This window comes from Taeniopygia guttata, chromosome 9 (genome assembly GCF_048771995.1).
Source record: "Taeniopygia guttata chromosome 9, bTaeGut7.mat, whole genome shotgun sequence".
NCBI lineage: Eukaryota > Metazoa > Chordata > Aves > Passeriformes > Estrildidae > Taeniopygia > Taeniopygia guttata.
In genome coordinates this window covers 17388947-17416069 of record NC_133034.1, presented here as the reverse complement: position 1 = coordinate 17416069, position 27123 = coordinate 17388947, and the positions used below count along the sequence as shown (strand labels likewise).

Sequence of the window (27123 nt, the reverse complement as noted above, 5' to 3'; positions counted from 1 at the left end):
CTTGTATCAGTAGTTTTGGCATCATGTTACATGGCAACATTTTAACCACAAACTCTATCAACCAAGAACAATTCTATTAAGCAACCCAAACATTCTGTTTCAACTGAAACTCTTTGATGTGCTTCCACTGCAGTGACCTTGGCCATTACCTTTTTTGGATAACACAGGACCTTCTGTACATCTAAGCTCATGTGCTGCACAGTTCACTTAGGTCACTTCTTCAGTCTGCTCTCCCTGTTTGTCCAAAGATAAAACAACACAGTACAGTCAACACACTAAAATAAAGTCACGCTTCTTTTCACACTTTTTACTATAGATTGATAAAAGCTGAAAGCCACTTTGACCACAGTATCAGACTTGGTGAAAAGAGAAACCATACTAGAAATCGATCACTGTGTGAGATTTATCAAGCCACTGTCCTCTGAGACACAGAATTTTTGTCAGTTGTGAGGTCAGTTTTACACTGATTTTGTTGAAGACCCAAGAAAATTGGTTAAGCTGTTGATTACATGCATTCCTGGAATGCATACCTAATGTCTAGTTTGGATTTGTCTACTTTTATCTTCCAGCTCTGGAAACTACTGCTTTGTTTGTGAAAGTTAAACTACTTACTCACATATAAACTACTTACCTCTTTCTCATGTAAGTAGTTTTTAATTCTTAAAGAAAACAGATTGATTGGTCTATTGCTGCAAGCTGTCTTCTACACCTTCGTGTATTCATTTTGCTTGGGTGGAGCATGATGTTTCAATATCCTTTTAAAGTGGAAATTGCACATTGTTTCTCAAAAAATACCTCGATTGCTACTGTATATTCCACATCAACTTTAAAAGAATTTTTTACAAATATTGTCCATTCATCCTGTTTTTTTCCATTAATAACAGTAGTAATTTGGGCACCTGTTAGCATATATCTTAACCGCACATGAGAACCTTTTTAAAGATAAAGGAGGGTGGAGAAAAGCTATTCCATATTCTGGAGGTGACTTTTCACTCTATACAGAGGGATAGTAGCTAGTTGCAATAAATGATTGAGCCTGTGTGAATACTTCTCTTTAGTCTTCTTCCTGCATGTACCTTCTGCACTGGAAAACTCAGGTCTTAGACCTCTGATTTCTTGTCCAGAGAATTATGATTGTGTTGAACATAATATGCTCTGTGTCCAACAAGGAAGGTGGTCTAATATACTAGAGACAAGTCTTTCTCTAAAAATGGAATGGCATTAGTGGGGTTTGCAGAGCACTAGACCCTTTTCCAAAATCATATTTACTGAGGTGCATCTTGTGTGGTGTGGTACCCCGGCTGGAAATTTGGGGTTGTGCTTTACCTCTGTGTGCCTGAAGTAATGAGAGAGGTCTAGAACCCCAAATACCCACTCCAAAATCTCCCTTAAGCAAAAAGACACTCTGCTGTCCCTTTGATACAGCTCTGACCACTATCAGCTAAGTATTGCTTGTGCCTTCCTAATCCTAGAATCAGGATTCAGAGAATTGGAAGAGCTGCCTTGTGAACAGCTTCCATGTGTCAGCATTTGCAGAAACAAACACACACATTTGGCCCAGCCAGTGCTGCTCAATTACTTTTACTCCTCTCCCTGTCCTTGAACCACTGGGAGTTGGAGACAAAAGCAAACATGGAATTGATGAAACCCCAAAACTGGCAAACAACCATGAAAATGTCAAACACTATTCTAAAGGATCATCTTCATTCACATGGAAATGAGCTGGTTATTAAGCTGGACACAAATCCCTTTTAAATTTCTATAGCAATGGGATTCGACCCCTCTCAGTCTTCTTTCTTCCTTTCCAATGAGAAATGAAGCACCTACATTAAAGTGTACTGAGAAACAGGTTGACAACAAGGCAAGTTTAATTTTGTCTTAAAATATTATCTTCAAGACATTCTGTCTAAATAGACCTGTGTTTTATCTTCAGGAACAGTTTAATCCAGCAGGGTTGCCAAGAGGCAACAGGGAAAGTTCTCTGCTGTTCTCATTCCCAAGAGTTTCAGGTTAACAGAAAAAAAAAAAATTCATCAATTGCATACAGTATTAATTTACCCCTTGACAACCTTGCAGTTGGGCAGAGAAAGCATGTCAGGTATCTGAGAGACCAAGGTACTTTTTCTAATAGCTTCATAAATAAATAGGTATTTAACTAATTAATTGTTTTAGTCTGTATCTCCTGTATTTACAGTTAGAGCTCAACATTTATCCTGCTTTCTAGAATTGGTCCTTTAATGGAATTTATGCAGTTGTGTGATTGCTGTTTCCTAAAGAATGCAGGGGTGAAATCACACAGATCAGAGCCTCACTGTTCCTGACACAGAGGCCTTTTTTTCCCCTTTCCCTCCCCCAACAGAGCTCTCCTGTGTTGCTCACTTGCAGCCACGCAGCTGCAGCTCCCTCGCATGAGCCGTGGACAAGAGGGTTATTCTTACTGCCAGCAGTGTTTCCTCTGCTCCCGAAAGGGTCAAAACTCCAATGTGAAAAGTCTCATTTGTTGGTTAAATTTGCAGTATGCAGGGGACAAGCCTTGTGTCTGTACAACGGGCATGACCAAGGGGCAGAGACCCTATTTCTGAATGTCGGGGGGGGGGGGGGGGGGTAGACAGCAGCTGCAGTTACCTGAGAGCATTTCCATCTGCTAAGGTTGGCTTGAGAGAAGGATTTCTGCATTAATGTCTGATAAAAACCAGTTAGGCCTGTGTTTTCTTGTGGCTCTCTCGCTCAGACGTCCTCTCTACCCAAGGACCAGGTGATCTTAGACTCAAACACATCATCGCAGGCAAGTGTGATGGCAGATTTTTTGGTAAACACCTCATCCTTCCACAGTGGCTCAGCAGCTTCTTTATTGACCACACCTGAGCTCCTTGAGGAACACTGGTGTGAAAGGCCCAAACATGAAAAAAAAAAAACAAACCAGCCTCCTTCAGTGTGCCCTGAAAGCCAAAACCTTGGTGTGCTGAAGGGCAGCCTTATTACTGCATTTCTGTTCTTTGTTCCTGAGCTAGAAGTATTTTAAAGAACTTTTTCTATTTCACTGGTCAGCGGTAGCTATCCGAATATGGAAATTAACATATCGCCTTTGACGGTTCAGCCCGTGGACGACTATATGGTGACAAACTATCCGAAAATGTGATCTGTACCGTTATGTCAGGAGGGCACTTGATGATGGCCAGCAATTTCTCTGCGTTTTTCTGTCACAATCTTACGAAAACACTTTGGATTAATTTCCCTCCGCCTGTAGGAGCCCGTGCCCCACATGAGCAGTTTCCCATTTCCCGCGGGAATTCCCGGCACCCCCGGGACCCCTCAGCTCCCCTCAGCCGGGGGGCGGGGCCAACGCACGGCGCGCGCGCAAGTGGCGTCAGCTGATTGGCCGGCGGCGCCGTCCGTCAAGTGCGGGCTGGGCGGGGCCGCGCGTGCCGGCGTTGCCGGGTAACGGCCGCCCCGGGCAATGGCGGCGGGGCCGCCCCGCGGTGAGGGGGATCGGGAGCGGGGCCGGCCGGGCCGGCACCTCTTGTGGGGACGGGCGGTGGTGGGCAGGAGGGGCCCTGTTCGAGCTGGGTGTGAGCAAAGGGGTGGTGGTGGGGAGCTTTGTGTGGAGAGTGTGCGCAGAGCGGGGTAAGGGACATGAGTGGGTGTAGGTCTCCTCAGAGACCCCTGCACTTCCAGCTGAGCGGTGTCGGATGGCGTCAGGTGCCGGAAGAATTCAGCACTGTGGTGGTTCCAAGTGCTCCGTGTTACAGCGAGAGGCTGTCCATCCCTAAATAAATCCGCCATGCCTGTTTGTTTCTCTGTTGCAATTCCCCGGTAACACTCGCTTCTGTTGCAGGTTGGTGCCTGGCGATTTAAAGTCGTAGGAATAGCTGGCAAAGCTGCTGAGGGCTGTGTTGAAAATGCTGGGTGAGAAAAAGCAGTTAATGGTGGCAAGAGACCTTTACACAGACCCCACGTTTCCGGCCAGTGATACCTCTATATTTTTTAATTATTGTACCCCGCTTGCCCAATTCAGAGGCGAGATATCTTGGTTGAGACCTAAGGTAAGTTTTAAGGTATAAAAGGATGATTTTCACAGAATTGGGCTTTTATGTAAAAAATGCAAGTTAACTGCCTCTGGGTGGTTTTTTTTTTTTTTTTGGTTTTTTTTTTTTTTTGGTTTTTTTTTTTTTGTTTGGAAATACAGAAATGATAAAACCAATGTATGTCAGCATTAACAATGCATAAGTTACAGTTTTTAGTCTAGGTGCTTGTTTGTAGGCTTGATTTAAATCCTTTTTTAGACCTTTTAAATTTCATGGCAGTAGGAGAAGTTCAGATATTTTATTATAAATATGTTTAGTTATGCAAATTACATCCATACCAAGTTAGAATGCAGAATTATGTCATTCCCAATTTTTTTGATATATTGCATAATGGTCTTGAAAATAAGTAATTGGATTTTAGAATTTTTTAGAAGCCTGTTGCTAATATTTTGTGGTTGCTTTCTTTGGTAACAAGAAAGAAAACTTTTAAAGTTTATAACTTGTCATATGGCTTGTATTGCTTTTAAACTTATAGCTGGGTTGCAGAGCAAGCTGTATTAGAGCTAAAAGCTTTAGAATGCATTTCTGCACTACACCCATTTAAGGTGAAGTATTTATGATACTGCCTTTGTGTAGAGGGGAAAAAAAGGCTATAAAAATGTAATGGAGGAAAAAAAGCATGTTGTCTTGAGTTGTATTTTTTCCCCTGTGACTGGGGTTGTCTGTAGAAAAGTGACAGAGCTGTTGGTTATCAGGTGTTGTTGGCAAACAAATGATATCATGGAGTTGTGTGTGGAGCTTCCTGCTTTTGTACTTTACACCTTGACTGCTCTGAGGACCAATGATTTAATTTCCATCTCTTACAGTATTTATATATAAGGAGAACCATTTCACAAACTCACGTTCAGATCAGATTAAGTGTTCAGGACTTTGCATCTGAAATTTCCTCTTGTGCTACCAACTAGTCTATTTTTCTGTGCACTAGGAAAGATTTCTCCCTTGTTCTAATTTTGAAAATTTTGTATCTTGGGATGTGCAGTTTAATGTAGATGGCATCAGCACTGTCACAGCTGATCATAAGTCTAGCAAGGAGCTGATGAATTATGTTGTCTTTCACTTCTTACTGCTTTTGCTAAGGTTGCAGCTGATGGTGACAGTTGTGTACTATAATTCATGTGGGAACTAGGTTTGCATTCACAAAGTACCTGCAAAATACCCCCACAAACCATTCATTTGTTACTTCTTACTTAGGCTGCGTATGAAAAGGTAATTTTGTAGAAGTAAAAATTCCCTTTTTTTATGAGAGATCTCTGAAGTTGTCCCAGTCCCTGAAACACAGATTTCCTTAGAATGTCATGCAGGATTTGGCTTTAACTCCTCTTCTTTCATTTTAGGACATTTGTTCCTCTCCTCGGTTATTTTCAAACAATCTGCAGGATGTGCAAGTAAAACAAGGAATTTTGGGAGACTGTTGGTTCCTGTGTGCCTGTGTAGCTTTGCAGAAGAGCAAATACTTACTGAACAAGGTATGGAGAAGTTTCACATTAGCGAAGTTTTCTTCACCTGATTGACATTTGTGTATTGTTCTGCAGTCCCAAGCTGCCATATGAGTATTGCCATTGTTACAGATGGTTCATATTCAGTATATTTTAAACTAGTTTTGTTTACAAAAAATAAAATTCATTAATTAATTGTTTGCCTTGATTCTGGCTTTTGCCCTGCAGGTAATCCCTCCAGGTCAGCCCAGCTGGACAGATGAGTCCTATCGAGGCTGCTTCACGTGCCGGGTCTGGCAATTTGGCCACTGGGTAGAAGTGACCATTGATGATCGCCTGCCTTGTCTTGGGGGCAAACTCTGCTTTTCCCAGTGTCAGACAGAGGATTTGTTTTGGCTTCCACTACTGGAAAAAGCTTATGCAAAGTATGTGAACGCTGCTATTGATGGAAATAGAGCTACAACACTTGTGTATTTCTTCTGCTTGCTTATTCTACCCAGCTGCTTTGGGCGTAGATCTGAGCATTGTGACTGCTGGTGGTCCCATCCTGGCTTGTGCAGAAGTTGTTCTTTAAACTGTAGGTCTGTAAGGTATGCTTCCAGTTGCATATGAAGTACAATAGTCTTAAAGAGATAATTCTGGTGAAATGTAAGCTGCAATGAATTTTCAGGATTCAAATGATGTTTGTTAAGTTTCTGTCTGTTAGTTATCTAATTTGTTAAAGAAAGGTGTTTTACTAGGGAAAAGGAGAGCTCAATGAAAAGCAGAAAGCATTGGAGATACTTTCATGGAAAGCATTGAGTTTGTGCTAGCTGAGGCTCTTGTGTGAGTTTCACTGCTCTTTTGAATAATTTGTTAGTTTACTGTTTTAGAAAGAAAAGCTGTCTAGATAGATAAAGCAATTTGGAGGCAAAATGCATCAGTAGGATAGACATCAAATGTCCCAAAGACTCTGAGCAGAAGATTTTGTGGTTGCCAGCAGAGGGCAGAGGCAGACTTCAGTTATGAAGTAACTTACTCAGCTGTAGATTGAGCAGAAGCTGTGAAGCACTAATGTCATGTTAAAGCTTCTCTGTAGGTTTGGAATGTTATACTTGTTGTCTGCAGAGCTTATTGTTCAATCTTATAATTCTATTCTAATCTTGACTTCTTTTGCTGGATTTTTCCATCTGCTACATCAGATGGGGCTGTCTCTTGGTTTGCTTAGGTTGTTGAAGGAAGTGCTGCTCTGTTATTTGAGCAGAAAATAAAGAATAATTGAAGAGGAAGAAGCATTTTTATTTATACAGAATGCAGTTAGTATATCACAAAAGATAATGTCGAGCATGGATCATAAGGTACAAATGACTAGTACTAGACAACAGTAGTTTTTTAGATAGAATAGAGAGACTGTAAGAAGCAGTAGAATCCCATCCAGCAGTGGAATAGCCAATGGTTTACATATTCTTTAGATGTTGTGTTCTATATAAATAAGATAGTGTGTGCTTTTTCTTGCCTACTTTGGGTTATGAGGTAGGACACAGTCATGATTGTGATATGGAGTGGGGTTCCAAGTGTGTAGCAACTGTGTTTCCGTTGTGCTGTGTATACAAACTTTTTCTTTGTGTTTTTCTAATTTTTTTTGTTTAAATTTTTTAGAGTGCATGGATCTTATGAGCAGTTGTGGGCAGGACAGGTGGCAGATGCTTTGGTTGATCTGACTGGAGGAATTGCTGAAAGATGGACCCTGAAAGGCCCTGGAAAAAATGTGGAGAAAGAGAAGACTGGCATGGTTTTGGAGAAAGCAGTGTTTAGAAGATTAATGAATCTCAAGGAACAGTGTGTAATAAGCTGTTCAGTCCTCAACTCCAGACAAGGTGATAGCAAATGTCTCTATTAACACGCTTCAAAGCACAAGGCAGCCAGCAAATACAAATGCTGATTCTAGTACCTTGCCAGTTTCATGGTACAGTTTGAAATATTTGGATAAATGAACATTTAAGGATGTTACTGAGTTCAGGATGGGGGCTGCTTTTGGAGGAGTGCTTTTTGTATTAGAAGCTAATGTAGTCAATTCTCAAAAACAAATGCATTCCCCCCAAAATGCACTCCCTTGAAAAAGCATCTCAAAAACAACCTTGAAAACCTCAATTCATTTTAGCACAGTGAATTTTTGTAGGGATTTGAGATTAAGGAGCAAGTTAATATACTTTGCAATGTTACTTTATTTCTTTATAGTCACTAAAATGAACTGTTAGGGGTTTCTTTGTGCTGTTCTAATACAGATTTAAAACCAATTTCATTTTACTGCAAAATTGCTTTCTTTCACTAATGTTATTGTAAAATATGGAACAGATTCTTTTGTTTATTTTCAAATGGTGTTTTTTTTTTTTCTATTCAGGTGCAAGTGAACTAGGAGAATTTCATGCCTTTATTGTGATAGATACATTGAATCTCTCTGAAGTGTCAGGCAAGGAAATCTTCCTGCTACGAATACGAAATCCTTGGGGGAGGCGGTGCTGGAAAGGGCCTTGGTGTGAAGGGTGAGCAGTTTTATATTCATGTGGAAAACCATTTGTGTAAGTTCTGAAGCACAAAGCTTATCTATGTATTGCATAGGCAAACACTGCTAATAATCTCTAGCAGAGGAGGGAGGCTTCAGTATGTGTGCAGTTCTTTAGAGAGCTGGGAGTTCACACATCTCATTGGTTCTGAGGCTAGTAAATATGAACTCCTAGTTCTCACAATATAAATTTTTATTTAACTTTTTTGTTTATCAAATCATCATATCTTTTTATAGAGACAAACGTAAGATGTTGGCTAACTTTCTGTTTCTGATTTTTGTGCTTTTTTGTTGTTCTGCCATTGATCTAAGTATCTTTGATTGTGTTTGTTTCTTGTAGTCACCCAGCTTTACTTGCCTCTTCTCATTTGTTTGTGGCTCAGCTGCAGAAAACAAGCAAAGGAATAATTATAAAACTATTGCAGAAGGAAGGATGCTTATGCTAGTTGCTTGAGTTATCTCATTTCTGTAGGTTGATATAAGTAGGATAAGCTGGAAATGAGTCCATATAAAGTAGAAATAAAGAAGAGAACTGTTTTAAAGGACTTGCAGAAATATGTGTAGCAGCTCAAATAGAAAAGTAACAAGAATGAAAGGGCAGACCCTACTTGCTTATTTTGGAAAATGTTAGCATGTTTTGACTATACAAAAGAACATGCAATTCTTGACCCAAGCAGCAAGCATTCAGCATTAAAATATATTATCAATATGGTGATGTTAATGTAGAAATATTTTTCTTCCTTGAATTAGAAAGGTAATTTAATTGCATTTATTGAGACTTCAGCTGGTATTTTTTTATTTTGAGTTGCTTTGGTTATACACTTGGTCTCTCGTAGTTTCTTTGTCAAAGAGTGAGTTGCCATGTAGTTGCAAGAGGATAGGGTTTCATTGGATGGCCTTAGAGCCCTGTTTTATTCAAGTCCAGAAGTGTTCTTCTTTGCTAGTGAAACAATGGAAAATGTTAAAACTACTAGCTTTTAATGAGGTGTTTAAATTCTTGATTTATCAAGATATAGCAAGTAGATTCATTGGGGTAGTCAGTTTCTTAACACAAATGGCAGTTTTTGTTGTAAGGCATTAAAATTCTTTCAGAACAATGACAGCACAGTTTGTTTTACTTTTTTACCTCCTTTTTAAACAACAGTTAAAAATCTTTATTTTGCTCTCAGACTTCTTACTGTAGTGACTGCTGTAAACAAAGCACCTATTTCACCCAGAAGTCTGTTCTGCTGCCAGTCTGGTATTAGGCTGTTTCTAAGTTTTCTTTGATAAGTTATGACTTGTGTTTCCTGTGATCCCTCTCACTGACTAGAAATGTACAGAGAAGTTTTCAATGCAATTATTTCACAATAAAATGAAGAAATCTCTTCTTGCTGTCCTGCTCCGTAAGATATTTGGTAGAAGATTGTTCTTGAACTCTGCTGGGCAAAGAGCTGAATGTTAACTTCTGTCTTATGTGCAGTGGTCAAGGATGGAACCAGCTGGATCCGGTAGTTGCTTCAGAGCTCCTGTCACAGATCCAAGAAGGAGAATTCTGGGTTGATGAAGAGGAATTTTTCAGGGAGTTTGATGAGATTACTGTGGGCTTTCCAGTCAATGAGGAAGGACAACTTCAGAGCCTCTATACAGGTGTGATATGAGGAGACATCTTGCTCATACAAATAACATTATGTCAAGGGGAAGAATTGATTTGAATTGCAGATGGGTACAACTAAACCATAATTTCTCAGTTTTCCCTCTTCTGTAGATTCATAGGCCTTTTCTATCTCTACTGAAAAATGGAAGGACAAGAGGAATTAAAGATCTTTAGAGAAACCATTGATATTTCTAGGAAATCTGGTTCCTTGCTAGTTGTTTGAGAGATTAGTATCATGTGTCTAGAAGGCTGTTATTCTGGACAGCCCTGTGATGTTTTGGTGGTATATACACTTGAGATTTCAAGTAACAGTTTCTTGTAAAAATTGTCATCAGTCTGTCATTACCAACTGTGGCATTAATTCTCATGCCTCTCAAAATCTTGGTTATGAATTTCTGCTTTGGGGAAGTATCAGGCTATCACAGCATGTTTTCTTGGGCTGGGTAATCTCTGCCATATACCTGTTGTGTAAAATTAAGTGGCTTCCCATGTCTGCAATTCACACCATGGTTTTCTTACTTTGTTAGAAAAAGTGCTGTATCACTCTCAGAATCTCTTTGGATCCTGGGTGAGAGGCCAGTCTGCAGGTGGCTGCCGCAACAACAGCAGCTTCCCTACCAACCCCAAGTTCTGGCTGAGGGTCTGTGAATCGAGCGAGGTGTGCATTGCTCTGCTGCAGAAACACAGGAAATACAGCACTGACTGGGCTGGAAGGATTCAAAATCCAACTCGCTTAGCAGAGGAAAATCCATCCTTGACTGAAGGCATACAGGGAAAGAATTACCAGGCTGTGGGATTGCATGTCTGGAAGGTAATACAAAAGTGACATTTTTGTCTTTGCAAATAGAAGTTTAAAAGCATTACTGAAACATTTGAGTAAAATCTTTCATTTCCTATGCCAGTGATACAATTCAGCTAGTCACAGATTTTCTATCTCTGGTTTGTGCTGGAATGGTTCTGTTTATCTCACAGTTACTGTCTGTACAAACTACTACTGGACTAGTACTTTCTTCTTATCACTGAGCACTTGGGATTGTTCCAAACTAGTGCATGACATTTTGGGCTGATTGCTTAAAGCCATTCCTGAATTTACTCCTGAATATTAACTCTTCCTACTTCTCTTTGATGTTCAGGTCATCTGCTGATACTCTTGTCTTTGTTTCATTTGTAAATGTATGCATGTTTAAAAATGCTTTAAACAATATTTGATAATTTTTAGTTTTATTACAAGCTAGTCATTTTTTCTAAACCACCACACATCATTATGCATCTATTCTAGGTGGAGAAGAAACGATTTAACCTTCCAAAGACCCTCTCTGCTCCTCCAGTTGTAGGTACCATCTGCCATTCCTACGATAGAGAAGTCCATGTGTGCTGTGACCTTTCACCTGGCTTTTATCTTGTTGTTCCCAGCACTTTTCTGAAAGATGCAGTAGGGAATTTCTTGCTTCGTGTATTTTCAACTGGAAGGATCTCTCTCAGGTAGGTTTAAAGCTAATAAAGAATATTTCTTAAATTTGTTCACATAAATACAAGTGTAGCAGTAAGTGGGAATGTTAAAAATATTGTGAAGAGTTGTGCAGAGTACTGTGTGACAGCATTGTGTCATCTTTGAGTTCATGCAAGTTTCCCAATGCCTTGTTTTTGTCATGAACCTGCTACTACCTCTTGTTAAAATACTAACAAGAAGTAGCATCTTGACTCTCAACTGCAGCTTAGTGCTATATGCAGAGGCAAAATGTAGTGTTGGCAGCTGTTTAAAAGCTGGTCAGATTTGTTTATATTCTGGTAGTATGTGTTTTATACATTTTAGTTTCTTTTCTCTCTTATGTTTGATAGTGAACTAAAGCCACCACCCATGGATGCTGCCCTCTGTGAAGAACTCCCAGCTGGTGAATGGGAGACAGTGCAGCTGCATGGATGCTGGAAGAATGGGCTAAATGCTGGAGGTAGCAGGAACTTCCCCTCCTTCCATATCAATCCCTGCTTTCCCCTCTCCATTCCTGCAGGACCAGGGAAAAGCAGTGTGAAAGTCACCCTCCGTCAGCACTGCCTGGATAGCAAGTGTTGTCCAATAGGTTTCCACATTTTCCAGGTAAGGTTTCTGGTCAGTTTGATTGATTATTTGCCAAAGGTGAAGGTTGGTCTGGCAGCACAGCGCTCCTTGCAGTTTGCAAGGGTCTTGCTGCTTCTGAGAGAAATAGGCTGACTCTGGAAGTAATGCCCAGGAAAGATAGGGAATAACTTAGGTAGTTACATAGCATAGTATACCGGATAATTGGTTCCACTGAATTCTTACAACGTTCTTAATTAGTTTTAGCAATGATTAACTCCTTTTGAGAATTTGCAAAGAATTCTTGGTGCCCTAGTAATTGAGGACCAGACCTTTTGGTAATTCATCATGAAAACTTACTTTCTTTGTGCCTAATAATTAAATGTCCATAGGCAAATGATACTGGATCAAAAGGACTGTGATATCTTGAGCAGGTGATCAGAAACAAAACAAGATTTAATTTGATATGGATAGATACAAATTCAACATGTGTGTGCCAGTGTTCAAATGTAATAAATGTAATCTGCATAAATGTAAATCTGAGAAGCTGCTGCTTAAGTAACTATTTTGCAGGGAAAGGTTTATTTTTAGAAAACATGCCTCCAAAAAAGGTGTTGCTTAAGTGAAACGTCTGGAGTTGGGCACCAGAAGTAATCATAAAACTTCAAGTATACAATATGTGAAGAAAGATTGGCATTTCTTATATTCCTATAAGAGACTGAGATGAAGTCTAATATGACTTTAGTACAGGAAAGACTACTAGATATTGGATGGACAGCCTGTTCAGCAAATCCCTGAGGCAGTAAATAAGTGCTTTAGGCTGCAGCAAGGAAGAGTGGGGTTATACAACAGAGAAAGCTCTACTGCTGTGTGAGTAGTGGGTTCTGTACATTGTCTACAAACAGGCTAGGAATGATTCATCTGTTCTTAGTACTGCCATCTGGGTTTTCTGGAAGCTTTTCCATTCCTATTCTCTCTAGCTCTGTACAGCAGAGTGAGTATTTAGAATAGAGATGGACCATATCACACTGTGGTGTCCTAGGAATGAAACACTGCATGACTGAAACAGATTAAATGGTAAATGCATGTTTGCATTCTTTTTTGCAGGTGCCTAACAGCAGCTGGAAACCACAAACTACTTCTTTTGTACACTTGGAGCCACTGGTGAGCTGTGTTCCTCACTGCTATTCCCAGGAAGTCAGCCGACTTTGCAAGCTTCCTGCAGGAAGTTATGTCATTATACCTTCTACATACTTGCCCAATACAGAAGGCAATTTTACAGTGGTCATAGCAACCAAAATAGACAGGTAAAATTATGTTGCCTTTCATTTGCTTTTCTAGTGTTTTTAGTGCATATATTACAGGATGCATGGAAATGACTGTATTTTCAACAGGCAGTAACATGTTGTCTTGATGGAAGCTTTTTGAGAAGTCTTTGTAGCTTGCATGCTCTGCTTACCACTTTGATTATATTGGAAGAATGACTAAAAAAGGTAGTATTTGTTAAATCTTCTTGGATTACTTGGTGAATATCAGATGTCTATTGCCGGAGGAGATGACACTTAAGTAATTAATTACCGCCTGCAGCATCAATGTTAGGATTTATGCTGAAAGTTACCAATGCCTTTTGAAATTCAGGGTTGTTTTTGAGAAAATGTGATGAATAGCTGGCCTTATTCCAGGTAGTTCTATGATGTGAATAACAACAGCTCTGAATCAGAATTGTAAGTTCTGTAAGACTGCAGTAAGACTCAATAAAGTTGCAGAAAGATTTGCTAAGGGAAAGGATGTAGAACAAAGCCTGATATAACTTCTCTTTTTGAAGTGGGATAAATAATTGGTATTTGCAAGATTCCCAATGCTTTGTTCAGAAATAAGCGTGGTTTGGGTTTTCAACAGGAAGCGCATTCACAGCCAGGAGACGCTTGGACAAGTATTACAAGAGGTAAGTGATGTATTTTGATGGATATATTTTGATGTATTCATTCGTGGTGTCACCACAAATCTGCTTGTTTTAACTATATGTTGTATCCTTCCTCCATCTGATTGGTTTTGATATTTGGTGTCCTCTGTATTGCAATTTTAAAATTCTAATGATGCGGTAGTGTTGTAAAGGCTTAAGAAACCACAGTAAAAAAAGATTAGGTTTTTATTTGTTTCCCTACAGTCAGCCTGTACAGCATCTCACCATTATAATCCCTCCTGGAGTGCAAGTTGTTTTCATCAAGTTAATGACAGTTATTTCAGATTTTGGTCTTGTTTTGCTCGATTAGATATGCATGTAATTTAAAAGGACTGAATGTGAATACCGAGTAACTAAACTTATGGTGTTTTTATTTGGTACAGAGAACTTCAGTTAAAATGTTTTAGAATTTAAAAATAAAGTATTTTAACAGTGGTTTGAAGATACGTTATTTGGTTGGTAGATCAAAACATGTCCTTGATAACACTCTGCTTATTAGGTGGAAAAAGATCATCTAGATACTTGGCTCTTACCCTTTGAAGTTTGAACAAAGCAAAAATTGTAGGAAAAACTCTTCACCCAAGTTTAGAATTGGCTTACTTGTTTTCTGAATGTGTGTCATGTTGACCAGTGATTACATTTTTCTCTTAAAACCACACAAACAATATGGACTTTGTGTGCATCACAAAGTGGGCACAGACCTGTGTGTACTTTCCATATGGTTCCTGTTACTTTAATATTTAGGAACTGAACTATGCAATGAAGGTCCTTTGTTACCATTGTCATGAGAACAAAATGTTGTAAGGCCACTATATCAAAAGGAATCTATTCAAACTTATGTTTCTTTATATTTATTTAAACAGACTCAAAGGAATAAACAATTTAGATGCTTCAGGACAGCTTCAAGAATCTGGAAATTGCAGTTATATTTTTCTTATCAGTGGGAGAAATTAATGTCTGAATCGAATCTTCAACAATATGGGCATTTCTAAAGACTGGACTTTAAACTTTTAGAGGTTTAGCTCCTGAAGGTTCCAGGCAGTCTGGCTCACTTTCGGCTAGTGATTTCTAAAAGATGTGTAACAACAGCAGAGCTGGATGTCAATGTATTTTTCTAAAAGTTTGACTGTGTTCTCTAGTTACTAATGTGATGAGATTTTTGAGTTTTAAAGTTTTTGGGGTTTTTTAAAAGGATGTTTCAGATGAAAATATTGCATTTTAACCTTTGTTTCTAAATCTTTCTTTTCTCTGATTCACTTTAATTCCTTCTTGACAAAAAAAACCCAACAGATGATATAGTTTTTTTTTTACTCTGTATTGCACATTTTCTTATAGGTTTCCTTTACAACTGTGATGAAAAGGTAGCATGGAATTCTTACATTGTCATTTCAAGAAACATTGGGAAACCAAGGAATGCCTCATCTCTTGCGCTTCTCAGTTTTCAATGGAATAACAAGAAGATGCTCTTAGCCCAACTGTTTTTCATTGGTACCAGTTGTCAGGCCTGTAACGACTTCTTTGTAAAAAATACCTCTTTTAATCATGAACACACTGAATATTTGGTCCTCCCACATTTTTAGAAGAAGCATTGTACAGCAAATTATCATGTACCTCAGTTCTTCAAAAATACAGATGAAGAATATGTGCATGTTTTAACCCAAGCTACGGTTTTGGAAGAAAACCATAAAGCTTACGTGTAAGGTGAGGTTGGATGGAGCCCTGATCACACTGGTCTTGTGGAATGTGTCTCTGCCCGTGGCAGGGGGATTGGAACAAGATGATCTTTAAGGTCCCTTCCAACTATAACCATTCTGTGATTGTGAAATAATTTTATTGGGGGAAAAAAGAAAAATCAACTGAGAGAATAACTTCATGTGACCAAAGGGGGGTGGTGAACATTGAGGAAAAACTGGAGTATTTTTTTCAGGTAGGATATACCTCAAGAACCATCAAAATACACTGGAGTAGAAAAAGTCCAAGTTTGTATCTGACACTGCCAGTCCTGCTGCTGAGCACTTTACCTTGGGCCCTCTATGGAACCAAGCAGATGGTGGGTTCAAAGGAAAGATTTTTTTGGTGAGTTTTCTTTAATGAATGCCAGAAATAAAAAAATACAAGACTTGAAAGCTTTTGAACTATCTTGTCAGACTGCTTTTGTAAATCTGTAAGAATGTGTTTTATGGAAGAGCTGCCCTTGCTGCAAAAAGTGTGCAGTTTAAAATTTTTTTCTTAATTTATGATTGAAACTGTTTGTTATTCAAGCAGGATTTTTTAAATGTTATATTTTCCTCAATGAAAATAAAGTGACATTGAAAGTTTTAAAATGGCTTTTATTTAAAAAGTGAAATATTTCAATGATGTCAAGTATGCATTTGTCCTGTGGTAGCAAACATTACCATGTGTTAGAACAAATTATTCCCTTCCACTTAGTGGAAGGGAATAATTGGAAATACTTGCGGAGACAATCAAGTCTTCCATTAGTTTTATGTCCCAGAAACATGTAGTATTCTGCTTTTATTTTTTACTACATCCTGCCATAATTTCTGCTAGCTCCTGTTGAACTTTGAAAATTGAAAGGATATGGTATGCTTTCAGATGAATTTTAAATGGTCAAAATCTTTTACATCTGTTAATGTCGAAAAAGAACAAAAGAAAACACTGTGAGTAATAAATCTCTACTGTACCTACTAAAACAATGGTTGACATCTTAGTTTATTTTCTTAATTTCTTAAAAAGCTGTTCCTTTCTCTTCAAATAGGAAATTATTGGATAAAACAACAATGTTTCTAAACAGAAGGAAAAGTTTGTGAAAGTGCATGGACCTAAGTTGTGATGCAATAGAAATTGGATACTGAGGAAGTAAAAAAAGATGTAAGGATTTCTAGTGGGCTGTGTTTATGAAAGGGTCCATACTACAATCATTTTTGTGTGTGTGAAATTTATGCTACACTATATAATACTTTGTAGGAGAGTGAAAGGCAAAGGAATCAACACTAAGTGTGTGCATACTCTATTACCTCCTGCAAGAAGATCTAAGAAAAGACCTGTGAACTCAGAAGAGTAACAGTTTACTGAAGAAAATTTTATTCAAGTATCCTTACTGAACAGTTGTCCTATTTTAAGAGTGTGATACCTACAGAGCACACATGCAGGAAACTACTTAATACAGGCCACTTCTCTAACATTCTACAGCTAATTCACTGCTACTGTGAGTGTGAAAATACATTTTTTTTTTGAAATAATGTGTGCTTTTGTATGTCCAAGATTCAGTTATGTGAGTTTGGCAAGTAGACTTACTTTTATTTCAGAAAATTCAGTAGGTGAGGTCAGACCTCCTAAATAAAAACTATTCATTTGCTGCATTGAGCTACCTCCATCTGAATAGAACTGAGATAGTGAAGCGTGTTTTTAAAGGATCTGCACTTACTAACAGGTTGAAGTCTCTTAGCATTGCAGATTAGCGTGGAATAGCACAGAGTTTATATGGATGTGGCTGCAGTATTGCACCCAAAATATACTCCAGATTGATTTCCTTCACTCCCTCAGGGAGCTGGAATGTAAATGCCCGAAGGAGACTGGTAAAGAAGATGAACAGTTCAATTCTTGCCATCCGTTCCCCCAAACATACACGGTGCCCTGCAGAGGAAAATCAGAAAAGTTGGTTGAGTAAAGTTAAATTCTGTAAAAGAACTTTGCACAAAATTCTAGTGAGTTCCACAAATTCTGTTAATGTAAGATAATGATTTCCTATTTCCTTCTATAAGGGCAGAAGACGCTTTAGGAGGAGGGTGGGGAAATACTTAACTGAGAAACTGTGCACCTCTGTCAAGTGTTTGATTTGGTGTTTTGATTTGGTTTCTTTAGTCTTTTTTCACCCCTGGAGCCTGTATGCAATTCTCCCTTTCCATTGTTGATTCTTTTTGTGAAAACCATGAATTGCTTCTTAGTTAAGCCAGATTTTAAAAAGCTTCATATACTTCAGAGACTTAATTTGGTTTTTGAGAAGGGAGGGCTGGAGCATTGTGGGATGCAGTTCTGAAGCCAAGAAGGATGTAATCAGGATTTCTTTAACAGAAGTTCAGAAGGGTATATTGGGTTCTTGTAGCCCTAACACTGTCAGAGGCAGATGTGTGAGCTAAGGGAATGAAATGTGCAGTGATATGTACACTCAGTGACTCATTTTGGCATATTGTTTACACAGGATATTTCAGGATATCTATATATTCCAGGCTAATAAAACCAAAGATATTTAAAATATCTAAATACTCAGATTACATGAACCGAAAACCACCAGAGCAAGTTAAAGAAATAGTCCTATGCCACAATTAAAATTGGAGCCCAAATTAGTTGTCTTGATTCATAGGCATTTGGTGAGTAAAGGAGGTAAGATAGTAAATACCTGTTTTGCAATGATGATTTTAGGATTTACTGACAATTTAGAGAATTAAAAAAAAAAAAAAATCTAGATTTACTATGTTTAATCTGACCATGTTACTCAGAATGCTCTTTGCTGTTTCTCTACAAGAAGTGTGTAGTATAATGTCACAGTAACACAAAAAACCCCTCAGCTATTTCCCAGTGGTTTTATTGTGAATTTTTGTAATGATACCACTTTCCTATTTTGTGCTGCTGTTTTTCATAATCAGTTTGTTGGAGAAACTAGTAGACTAGAGAAACTTGCTAGAGTTGTTTTATACTGCTTTTCACTCTTTCCCCCCCTTTTTTCCCCCCTCCATATCTTTGAATCCCTTCATTTGCACTGTAAGTTAGTTAAGTTGCATATTGTAATATGCATTTGAAAAGGTAAATTTTTTTTTGGTTGCCTAATAATATTCTACTGAAAACCTACAAAATCTACTGGCTTTTGCTAGTTTTCTACAGATACAAGAAGACTTGGTGCTAGGCTATTAACAGAGGATTTGGGAGACTGAGGTTTGTTTCCTATATCTTCACAGATTTTTTCTGTATGTTTTGAAAAATCACATTTCTTTTTTCATTTGCGTTCCTTTTTGTAAGGTAAAAATAAATAAATTAGTGGACTTAGGGGAATTACCTTGATTTAACACATTAGGAAATAAGAAGCTCAGACAGCCTTATGATAGGAACCCTGCATATGTCAAGGAAAGAGCATAGTGTCTTCTAGCCATACTTGTCTATTGTTTGAATATATGAAAAATACAAAATGCACAATAGCTGTGGCTCTTACAGCAAAAGACCTGACTTTAGGTCTTTCAAATCAGTCAAATAGTCAATCTAGTCAAATACATTTTTATAAATGTATCTTTTTAATATTTTAGAACTTAAAAATAGTATTTTTAATCTTGTTGCAAAGCAGAGCAAGCAGGAATATTCAAGGTCAGGGTGTTACCTGCTGAGAAAGGTAAGAATGCCTCTTTGTTCACAAAATTGCCATCCATATCTAGGAAATGATCTGGGTTAAACTTCCAAGGGGTTGCCCAGTGCTCAGTGTCATAGACCACAGAGTGCAGATTTGGCAATACAAGCGTGCCCTGCAAGAAGCAGCAGAGATCTTATTTTTTATAGATTTTCCTTCTCTCTGTGTCATATAAATGCTAAATATTAACAGCTCAAAGATGTAAGAAAAGTGGATATCCTCTGTACCTTTTTAATGTGAAAACCCAGCAGAGTTGTGCTCCTCAGGCACTGTCGAGGGACCCCAACAGAGGTGACGTTGCTGTAGCGCAAAGCCTCGTGAATCACAGCATTTGTGTAGGGCAGCTTCTTACGGTCTTCATAGCTGATGACATGGGAGGGTTCCAGAACAGCCTCTATCTCTCTTTGAACCTTTTCTGCAGACACATGAAAATACTTTAATTTCCCACTCTGCAACGCCCCCTCTTCCCCCCTTTATTTCCAGATGGTTTTTGCATGAGAATGTCCTGTCTGAGGGAAAGAAAAGAAATTATGTTGCTATGAAATGCATTGACATTTGGTTTGACTGCTGTTTAGGTTTCAGTTGATCAAGGAAGTGCATCTCCCTGAATCACAGGATGATGTCTCATTTAAGACACATCCTACTTGGTGATGAGGATAGTACAATTGTGCGTTTCAAAAAATTGATTAAAATTTGAAATTGCAGGTATCATTTACATTGTTTATAAATATGTATCAGATCGGGTATCAGTTAAAAACGTTTCTACTTCAAAGGTTAGGAGGAGACTAGATTGTATCTGAAATGTATTTAACTTGTTTTTCTGTCTTGCCAGTCCCTTCTAGTGAGGTAAAACTGCGGCTACTACTAATTTCTGCTACTCTTGATGGTGAACCAGATGAGGGAGCACCTGTTTGTTTCATTTATTGACCTTCCATTTTCTGGATCTCAATTGCTGATGTACTAGCATTCGTGTACATAGCTAAGTTTTTTGTTGGTGTCTTGCATGTAATTGAGCTGATACTTACACTAATGATGTTAGTTGTGTTGTTGAATGCAGGTCTCTCTGATAGTGCTTTTGCTCACCTTGTATTTCTGGGTATTGTACCATGTAGAGCAGTGCCCAGAGAAGGGTGGTGCTTGTTGTTTCCGTTCCTCCCAGCAAAAGATCAACCACTGTCTGAACCATATTTTCTTTATTGAATGTTGAAGTAGGGTCATCCTTTGTCTGTAGGGTATATTCACAAGAAGACTATGAAAGAGATAATTTTAGATATTTCACCAGTCACATAGAAACTGTCATTGTTTGGTAACAGTGAGCAGGCCACTGTTATCAAACACCTTTGGTGCTACACAAATTAGGTGTGCATGTAAAAATCCTTTGGCAGTTACTGAAACAGCAAGTGTTTGTAGTAGGCATTGAAGCCAAGTAAGGAAGAGTGTGATAAACAGATACTTACTTACTTTTGTTATTTGAGCCAGGTAGAAGTCAATGAAATCCTGTGGATCACCTGTGTTCTGTCTTTCATGAGCCTGAACCTCCTTCATGACTAATCTGTGCATGAAGTCGTTGTGTGCAAACACCTCCTGATGAGGCCCTGGGAGATGGTGCATGAGCCATGGGAAAGCATCATACAGCTGTGGTGTTCAACAGAAAGCAAAGAGTGTCTGATCCCAGTTCTGATTTCCTGATAATTGTAAAGTCATCACAACATGTGGGCAAACAAATTGGAATGAGAGGCAGTAGACGCAAGAGATTAAATACTGGGAATGTAATCTGACTCACAAACAGATTTTTCTCAAACTTGAATTTTTTACTATAATTTTTTTTAGGCATCCCTTTATGAGGAACCTGATAGTCTTTTACAATGCCAGTGTTAAATACTGGCACAAGTTAAATAATAGCTAGGGTTTTGAGAACTTAAAATATATTCTTCTTGGTGTGATAAACCTTTGTTATAACCTGTATATCATGGGAAGCTCAGAATAACTCGGATCTTGATGGTAATATGCATTATGAATTGAAGCAAGATATGTTTTTGAAAGGGCATCCATTTGAAGACTTAGTTCTTACTAACTGCCCTTCTGGATTTGCAAAACTAAATAAAAATGAAATTTTAGAAGCTGTTATCATTTTAAGAACTATGAATCTTAAATACACAGTATTCTGCTAATGGTTGCTTATTGGAATCTGTGAAAAGCAGTGATGATCTAGAATTTTAATTTTAGGATGTGATTTACAGACATAAAGAAGGATTAGAAGCCAATAATGACATATACAAAGTATGTATTGATTTATTATTTCACTGTGGCTTGTAGAACAATGGTATGTTTGGAAATGGAGATGTTTATGAATACTTGTCTCTGACTTTTAATTTCTTTTGACTTGTCAAGTGCAAATGCACCTTAAGGAACAAGAAAAGTAGGTTCTTACCCTGCCCCAGATAGTACCTTGAAAGTAGATCACAGAATAAATAGCTTTGATGAGTTTGCTGAAAGATTCATCCTCACTGGAGAAGCAATGACCGAAAACAACAGCACAAATGATATTTGCAATTGCATGGACGATGGAAGTGTGGGGGTCAAAAGGTTTGCCTGTGAATATGGGAGGTGCTGTGAGAACTTCTGAATAGACTACAGCAAGAAAAATGCGGAAGGCTTTTTTTTTAATGGTAAAAACAACAAGGGATCAAACTATTTTTAGGAAAATTTTACGTTAGCGAAGCCTAGTTTAGTATATATTAACTGCATGAATTGTAAGTGCATGGATTCTTAATTTTCAATCTGCTCTTTACTCTTGTAAAATACAGTGATAATCATTTTTGAGTAGGCAAACAAAATCTTTTCCCTTCTTTGACTTGTGGTCTGGGTTGTGCGGAAACACAAACAATTAATTAGAGGATATGCCTTCAAATATGGAGGTAGATATTTAAGTTTTGGAGTTAAAAAACAAAATCAACCATCCTCACCCCCCTCACCCCTCAAAACAAGAACCCAAACAAACCCAGAAAAAATAATTAGAATTTTCATTTTTTAGTTCTGTCGAAATTACTTATCTATTTTTGGATTTCAAGTATCAGCTTAACAATCCAACCACATATGTATTTTTTTTCCACAGACTGAAAAGGCAAAGCTAATATAGTAGAGTGGAATACATCTCCCATTGAAAAGGGTTAAATTCAGAAAAAAATAAATTAAGTATACATTTCAATGGCAAGGACAACCTTTGAAGTATACTTCTATGGAAAATACATCCCTGACTTCAGTCCAATGCTCTTGGTTGTTCTTGGAAAGAGAAAATACATTTATTGAGTTTAAAATTGAGAAGGGATTGCATGGTAGGTAAAGCTTTGGGCTGTACGGGGACTTGCAGTAGATGATTTTTTTATCTACATTGTAAAGATGTGTGAATTTTGCTCTTGGAAAAGAGATGGACCTGGTCCAAGGAGAGTTGGAGAGAGACCTCAGGCAACCTCTCTGTGTTTTCACATGGAACACGATGTGGGTGAGGGATTTGGCTGCTCAGAATATTTATATTTAATTGCTTTATTTTGGCAGCTTGCTAAAATTCTATTGGTTTCTATTTCATCCAAACGTTGAAAAGAAGATTTTTTTGGATAACTGAATGATACATTCCTTGTTGTGGGGTTCTTTCTCTGCCAAATCCTAAAAGCCTGCTGTCCTAGAATGACTTCCAGCAGGTCATACATTGTATATTTTAAGGAGGGTTTTTCTATACTCCTTGAGTATAAGAATCATTGCCAGCTGTGTTGATAATAAACATATTTTAAACTCTCCTTATTTAAAAAGAAACAATTTTATATTGCCCACTGTGCAGACAAAACATTTTTTGCAAAGAATGCAGTTAAGAAGCCAGTGAAAGTTCTACTAATGTAGACAATATATTACTTGTAAAAATGTACTGTGAAACTTTTTCCAGCCCTAATATTTCAGGAAAAGCTCTAAGTGTTGTTTTCTAGTGAATTTACCTTTTGTATTTGTGAAGATATCCACAAGGTGACAGGCCTCTGTTTGAATTTGATGCTCCAAATTGTTCTTACCAAGTGCCAGATTTCTTATAATTGTCATGCCAAAGCGTCTCTGCTGCTTCCAGGTGTGACCATTTGTCAGGAAAATACCTGAAAAACACACAAACATTTAGTTCATTGCTGGGAGGGGAAATCCTTTCTCTGCAGGAGGCAAATTTTGATTTAGATGAGGTTGTATTTCACTAAAGGATACAATGATTTTAGATTTTAGAAGCTGAGTTTTGGTCCCTAGGATTTTATGGCACCCAGCTGCTCCTAAATGTGTCCTTGGAAGCTGAGGGGGCTTTGGTGAGGACTGAACAGCTTTGTCTATAGATACCTTCCACATCAGTAGTCTCCTGGTTTAGAAATAATACAATTGAAGGGCAGCTTCTCCAGGCAAGTATTCATTTGGATTTATTGGGAAGGAAAAGGACTGAGTGATGTGCTTTATAAGACAATACATTTTTGATTTTTCCTTAATATGCTTAGCACTGCATGAAACATTTTTGCAGTGAAAGCCCAGTTATGCCCTGGTACAGCAGTAGCTGATGTGTGTGCACATGAAAACATATTCCTTCTTTACACCTTGTTCTATCTCATTCTTGTGTAACACTTTGTGTAACACTTTGTACCTTTCTCACCCATCATATCCCTGTAGAAAGGGGTGAGGGGTCTTCCAGAAACTTCCTCTGAGTGGGTGACGATGCCATCTTTTACTGCTTTGTATCCATTCAGCACAACCAGAGGTGTCTGTCCCATCCACAGTGTGTAGATGTTCCCGTACACGCTGGTTAACTGAAGAGTTGATAACAGGAAATTTGTAACTATAAACCAGGGAAAGGATGCACTAAAATCTCAATTTATTTAATAGCTTTCTGTAGTTGTAACTAAACTCATTTGTTGGCATCAAATTGAATTGCAGGTTTTAGAAAAAAAAATGTCTTTCTGTTATTAATGTGCTTTGGGAACAGAAGATAATTGTTCTTTATGGAATAGATGCTAAAGACATCTCTCAGAAGAATACCTCTGTAAATTTCACAGAAAGAAAACCAGCAGGTTACTTTGTTAGCTCTGAATCAAACAACAAATTATTACAGGCAAAATTCCAGAGTTTTTAATCTTTATTAATGGACCAAAATTATGGTATTTTCTTGTCTCTAGCTCAAAAAGAAAGCAAAGAAAATTTCTTGCTTTCTTTTCTACAGCTCCACAGGATCTTTCTTATTTTCCTCTGTTGTTTTTCCTCGCATCATGCTTATATTTTTCCCTGTAATAGTGGGAAGCAAGTTCCTTACTTTTTAAGAATAGTTTTGATTGGTGTGATTGTTGTGTTGCAAACATAACAGCAATCAGATTTTCCTGCTTTGTTTTAGCAGTAACCTGTTTATAGCAGATAAGAAATCTTTTTGCTGTAAAATCAAGGGAACAAAGTGTCTGTTTAGGGTACATGTTTGGTCTTCTGATGGAGATGTTCCAGTGGCATTGGTGTCAGGAAAGGAGAGCTCCGCTAGAGGTGACTTACAGGGCTGGATATCAACACAGAAACAAAATGAAACTGCCAATGAAATACCATTCTATGACAGTGCTTGTGAGAATGCAACCAAAAGAGAGACAAAATAGCAAGGACTAAAGTAATGGTGATGTTTATTACTCAGAAATATTTTTAATACTGCAGGGTTCTCAGAGTCTTTGAAACTGGTTGGTAATCAAGCTTGAGGTTAAAAAAATAGCATTTTAGGCCATTCCTATGCAATGCACAATTTAAGTTAAAATAGATTCAGACTGATTTGCAACCACAGAGATAAATAAATACCTTGCTGAGAGTTTCTCGGCGTAGTTTGAAGTCCAGCAGCCACAAATTTCCAATGATGGGGAGGGGAACTGGTCCTGGAGGAAGCTGGGTACGCATCCATTGCAGCTTGAGGAACTGCAAAGTCAGGAGGGAGACTACTAGAGCTATAAAAATCTCAGTAATCCCCCACATTTTATCAAAATTTTAACTTCTCACTGTTTTTTTTTTGTTTGTTTGTTTGTTTTTGGTTTTTTTCCTATGACTTCTTCTGGAAATTTGGATTTGTGAAGATGTTTCTTCTACTGAATCCAGACTCTTTCTAAAGATATGCCTCCTGTAGCCATCTCTCTCTGGCAATCTACAGTTTTCCCAGCCTGAAGTCCCTAGAAAACCAAACCATGTGATCCTTTGTGGTTAGCCAAGCCACACCCACTCCTTTTTTAATGATCTGTAATTGTGACCTGTCTCTTTTTTCACTTAGAATTTTGTTTCCTTCTTAGTCTTGGTAGTGGGTCAAAGTGCCAATTATTGAGTAGTTATCCAAGGTTTCAAGAGTTTTGCATAATGGTAACACCTCAGGCAGTTTCATGTAGTTAAACATTGAAATGCATTATTGTTATAAGTTATTGTCATTCTGAAATACTACAATTATTGTGTGGTTACTTTACACAAGAAGAAACATCTACACAGTATCTGAGGTCTCTGAGGTGTAAAAGAATGAGTTCAGGCAGCATAAAGCTTAATTATTGTCTTTAATAAGAAAATCAAAAGGGAATTAAATAATTTGAAGACTATCTTCTTTCCCCTTTTATCATATCCTAGGTTATGATATTATGTGAATAATAGAAAGAGATTATTTTTCTACCCATCAGATTATATGATGTTTTCTAGCTTTTCTTTTAAAAAAATGTTTCATTTTATGCTAAGTTTTAAAATCTTCTGGTTCAAAATTTGAAGATGAAACTATGCACAAGTTCTATTAGATCTGTGGAAAAGATCAAATCAATGGAAGAAACAGGCAAAACTTCTAATCCTTATTGATTTGTGGATCCCAGAAGCTTACCAGAGGGGTTTGTACCAGTGTGTAGCAAACTTTAACTTGAGACTTACTTTTCATACTTACTTATATATTGTACAATATTTTTCAACAGTTTGTTCAAGAACCTAGTTAATGCTATCTTCAAGACTAAATAGGAGATTAAGGAAAGCCATACAACTATACAAGTTGTCTATTTCAAAATTTTATCATACTTTCTCTGAGCAGCCTTGCTGAATTTTTCAGTCTGCACTTGTCAGCTCAAAAAGTTTCTGCAAAATCAAGGTTGTTGATTGGAATCAATGTATGTTATGATCCTGAAATATAAAGATTTAACGCTATCTGTGGGCTTCTTAAGAACTGAATTAAGCTTCAAGAAACTGAGAGTTACAGGCATGGACACTCATTTCAGTTCATTTTCTAATGAGCTCCTTTTATGTGTGTGGGGGTTAGTAAAAGAAAATGTGGTAAATACAATCTTGCATATTCAGTCTTGAAAAATATGTAGATGACAATTGGTCATTTTTTCTGCAGTGGATTGTAATAACTTCAGCTTCCAACAGGAAACACAGGAGCAGTTTTACAGGGTAGCAGTGAAACTGCAGCATTTTCTTTCCTTACCTTCCTGAGCAGCCACCTCTTGACTTCTCTGTGCAGTTCCATGCAATGCTTCTGCTCTAGTATGCTGCATGTGCAGATACTTCAGCAAGACTTGGAAGGAGAGCAGCTATCAGAGGCCAAGGACCATGCCTGTGTGGTTCTGTTATCTGTTTAGGTTTTTTGGGCAGAGAAGTGGAAACAGAAAAATTTGGTAAGCATCATTTCCAGCAGCATGGTTCTGTGAATCTTACAGTTGAAGAGTTAAAGTGACAAAAAACAGAGGGAAGCAATTTGAAATGCATAACTTTTATGTTTTTTCAGCCAATTCTGACAGTTCCATATGTATATAAAAAATTGCAGTGTTACTGAGTTATACTATTGAGCAGTTATTTATCCACCCATTTTTTCAGATGTAGCTGGTAGTTGAGACTTTAAAATGAGTTACTTGATGAAACAATCTAACTTCACTTGCTGCTTGTGTGCATTGGAATTTCATTTCTTTATTTGTTTTATTGCTTCCCAATTCATCCACCTGGTCCTGTCTGGTTAAAAGGAAG

The 27123-nt window shown here is 37.9% G+C and overlaps 2 protein-coding genes across 5 annotated transcripts; one reads left to right on the top strand and one right to left on the bottom strand.

Annotated features, from left to right (window-relative positions):
* Positions 1 to 3380: 3380 nt before the first annotated feature.
* On the top strand, positions 3381 to 16039 carry CAPN10 (calpain 10). Of its 2 annotated transcripts, XM_030280811.4 has the most exons (13): positions 3381 to 3479; positions 3836 to 4043; positions 5420 to 5551; positions 5750 to 5946; positions 7160 to 7377; positions 7902 to 8043; positions 9526 to 9692; positions 10227 to 10510; positions 10979 to 11181; positions 11539 to 11794; positions 12860 to 13059; positions 13652 to 13697; positions 15051 to 16039. In XM_030280811.4, the coding sequence occupies exons 2-13, from the start codon at positions 3900 to 3902 to the stop codon at positions 15078 to 15080; spliced, it is 2019 nt and encodes a 672-aa protein (XP_030136671.4). In that variant the 5' UTR covers positions 3381 to 3479; positions 3836 to 3899; the 3' UTR covers positions 15081 to 16039. The 2 variants fall into 2 exon arrangements, with proteins under 2 accessions (XP_030136671.4, XP_072789372.1); XM_072933271.1 differs by lacking the exon at positions 3381 to 3479 and having other exon boundaries at positions 3526 to 4043.
* LOC100230674 (cytochrome P450 2J2) lies at positions 15552 to 25332 on the bottom strand. 3 transcript variants are annotated; one of them, XM_030280818.4, is made up of 9 exons: positions 24952 to 25332; positions 23771 to 23933; positions 23097 to 23246; positions 21542 to 21702; positions 20572 to 20745; positions 20194 to 20335; positions 19338 to 19525; positions 19084 to 19225; positions 15552 to 17351 (listed from the first exon to the last, which is right to left on the bottom strand). In XM_030280818.4, exons 1-9 carry the CDS (start codon positions 25120 to 25122, stop codon positions 17173 to 17175), a joined length of 1470 nt encoding a protein of 489 aa, XP_030136678.4. In that variant the 5' UTR covers positions 25123 to 25332; the 3' UTR covers positions 15552 to 17172. The 3 variants fall into 3 exon arrangements, with proteins under 3 accessions (XP_030136678.4, XP_072789377.1, XP_072789378.1); XM_072933276.1 differs by having other exon boundaries at positions 16473 to 17351; positions 20194 to 20359; XM_072933277.1 differs by having other exon boundaries at positions 16473 to 17351; positions 23780 to 23933.
* Between the last annotated feature and the right edge of the window lie 1791 nt (positions 25333 to 27123).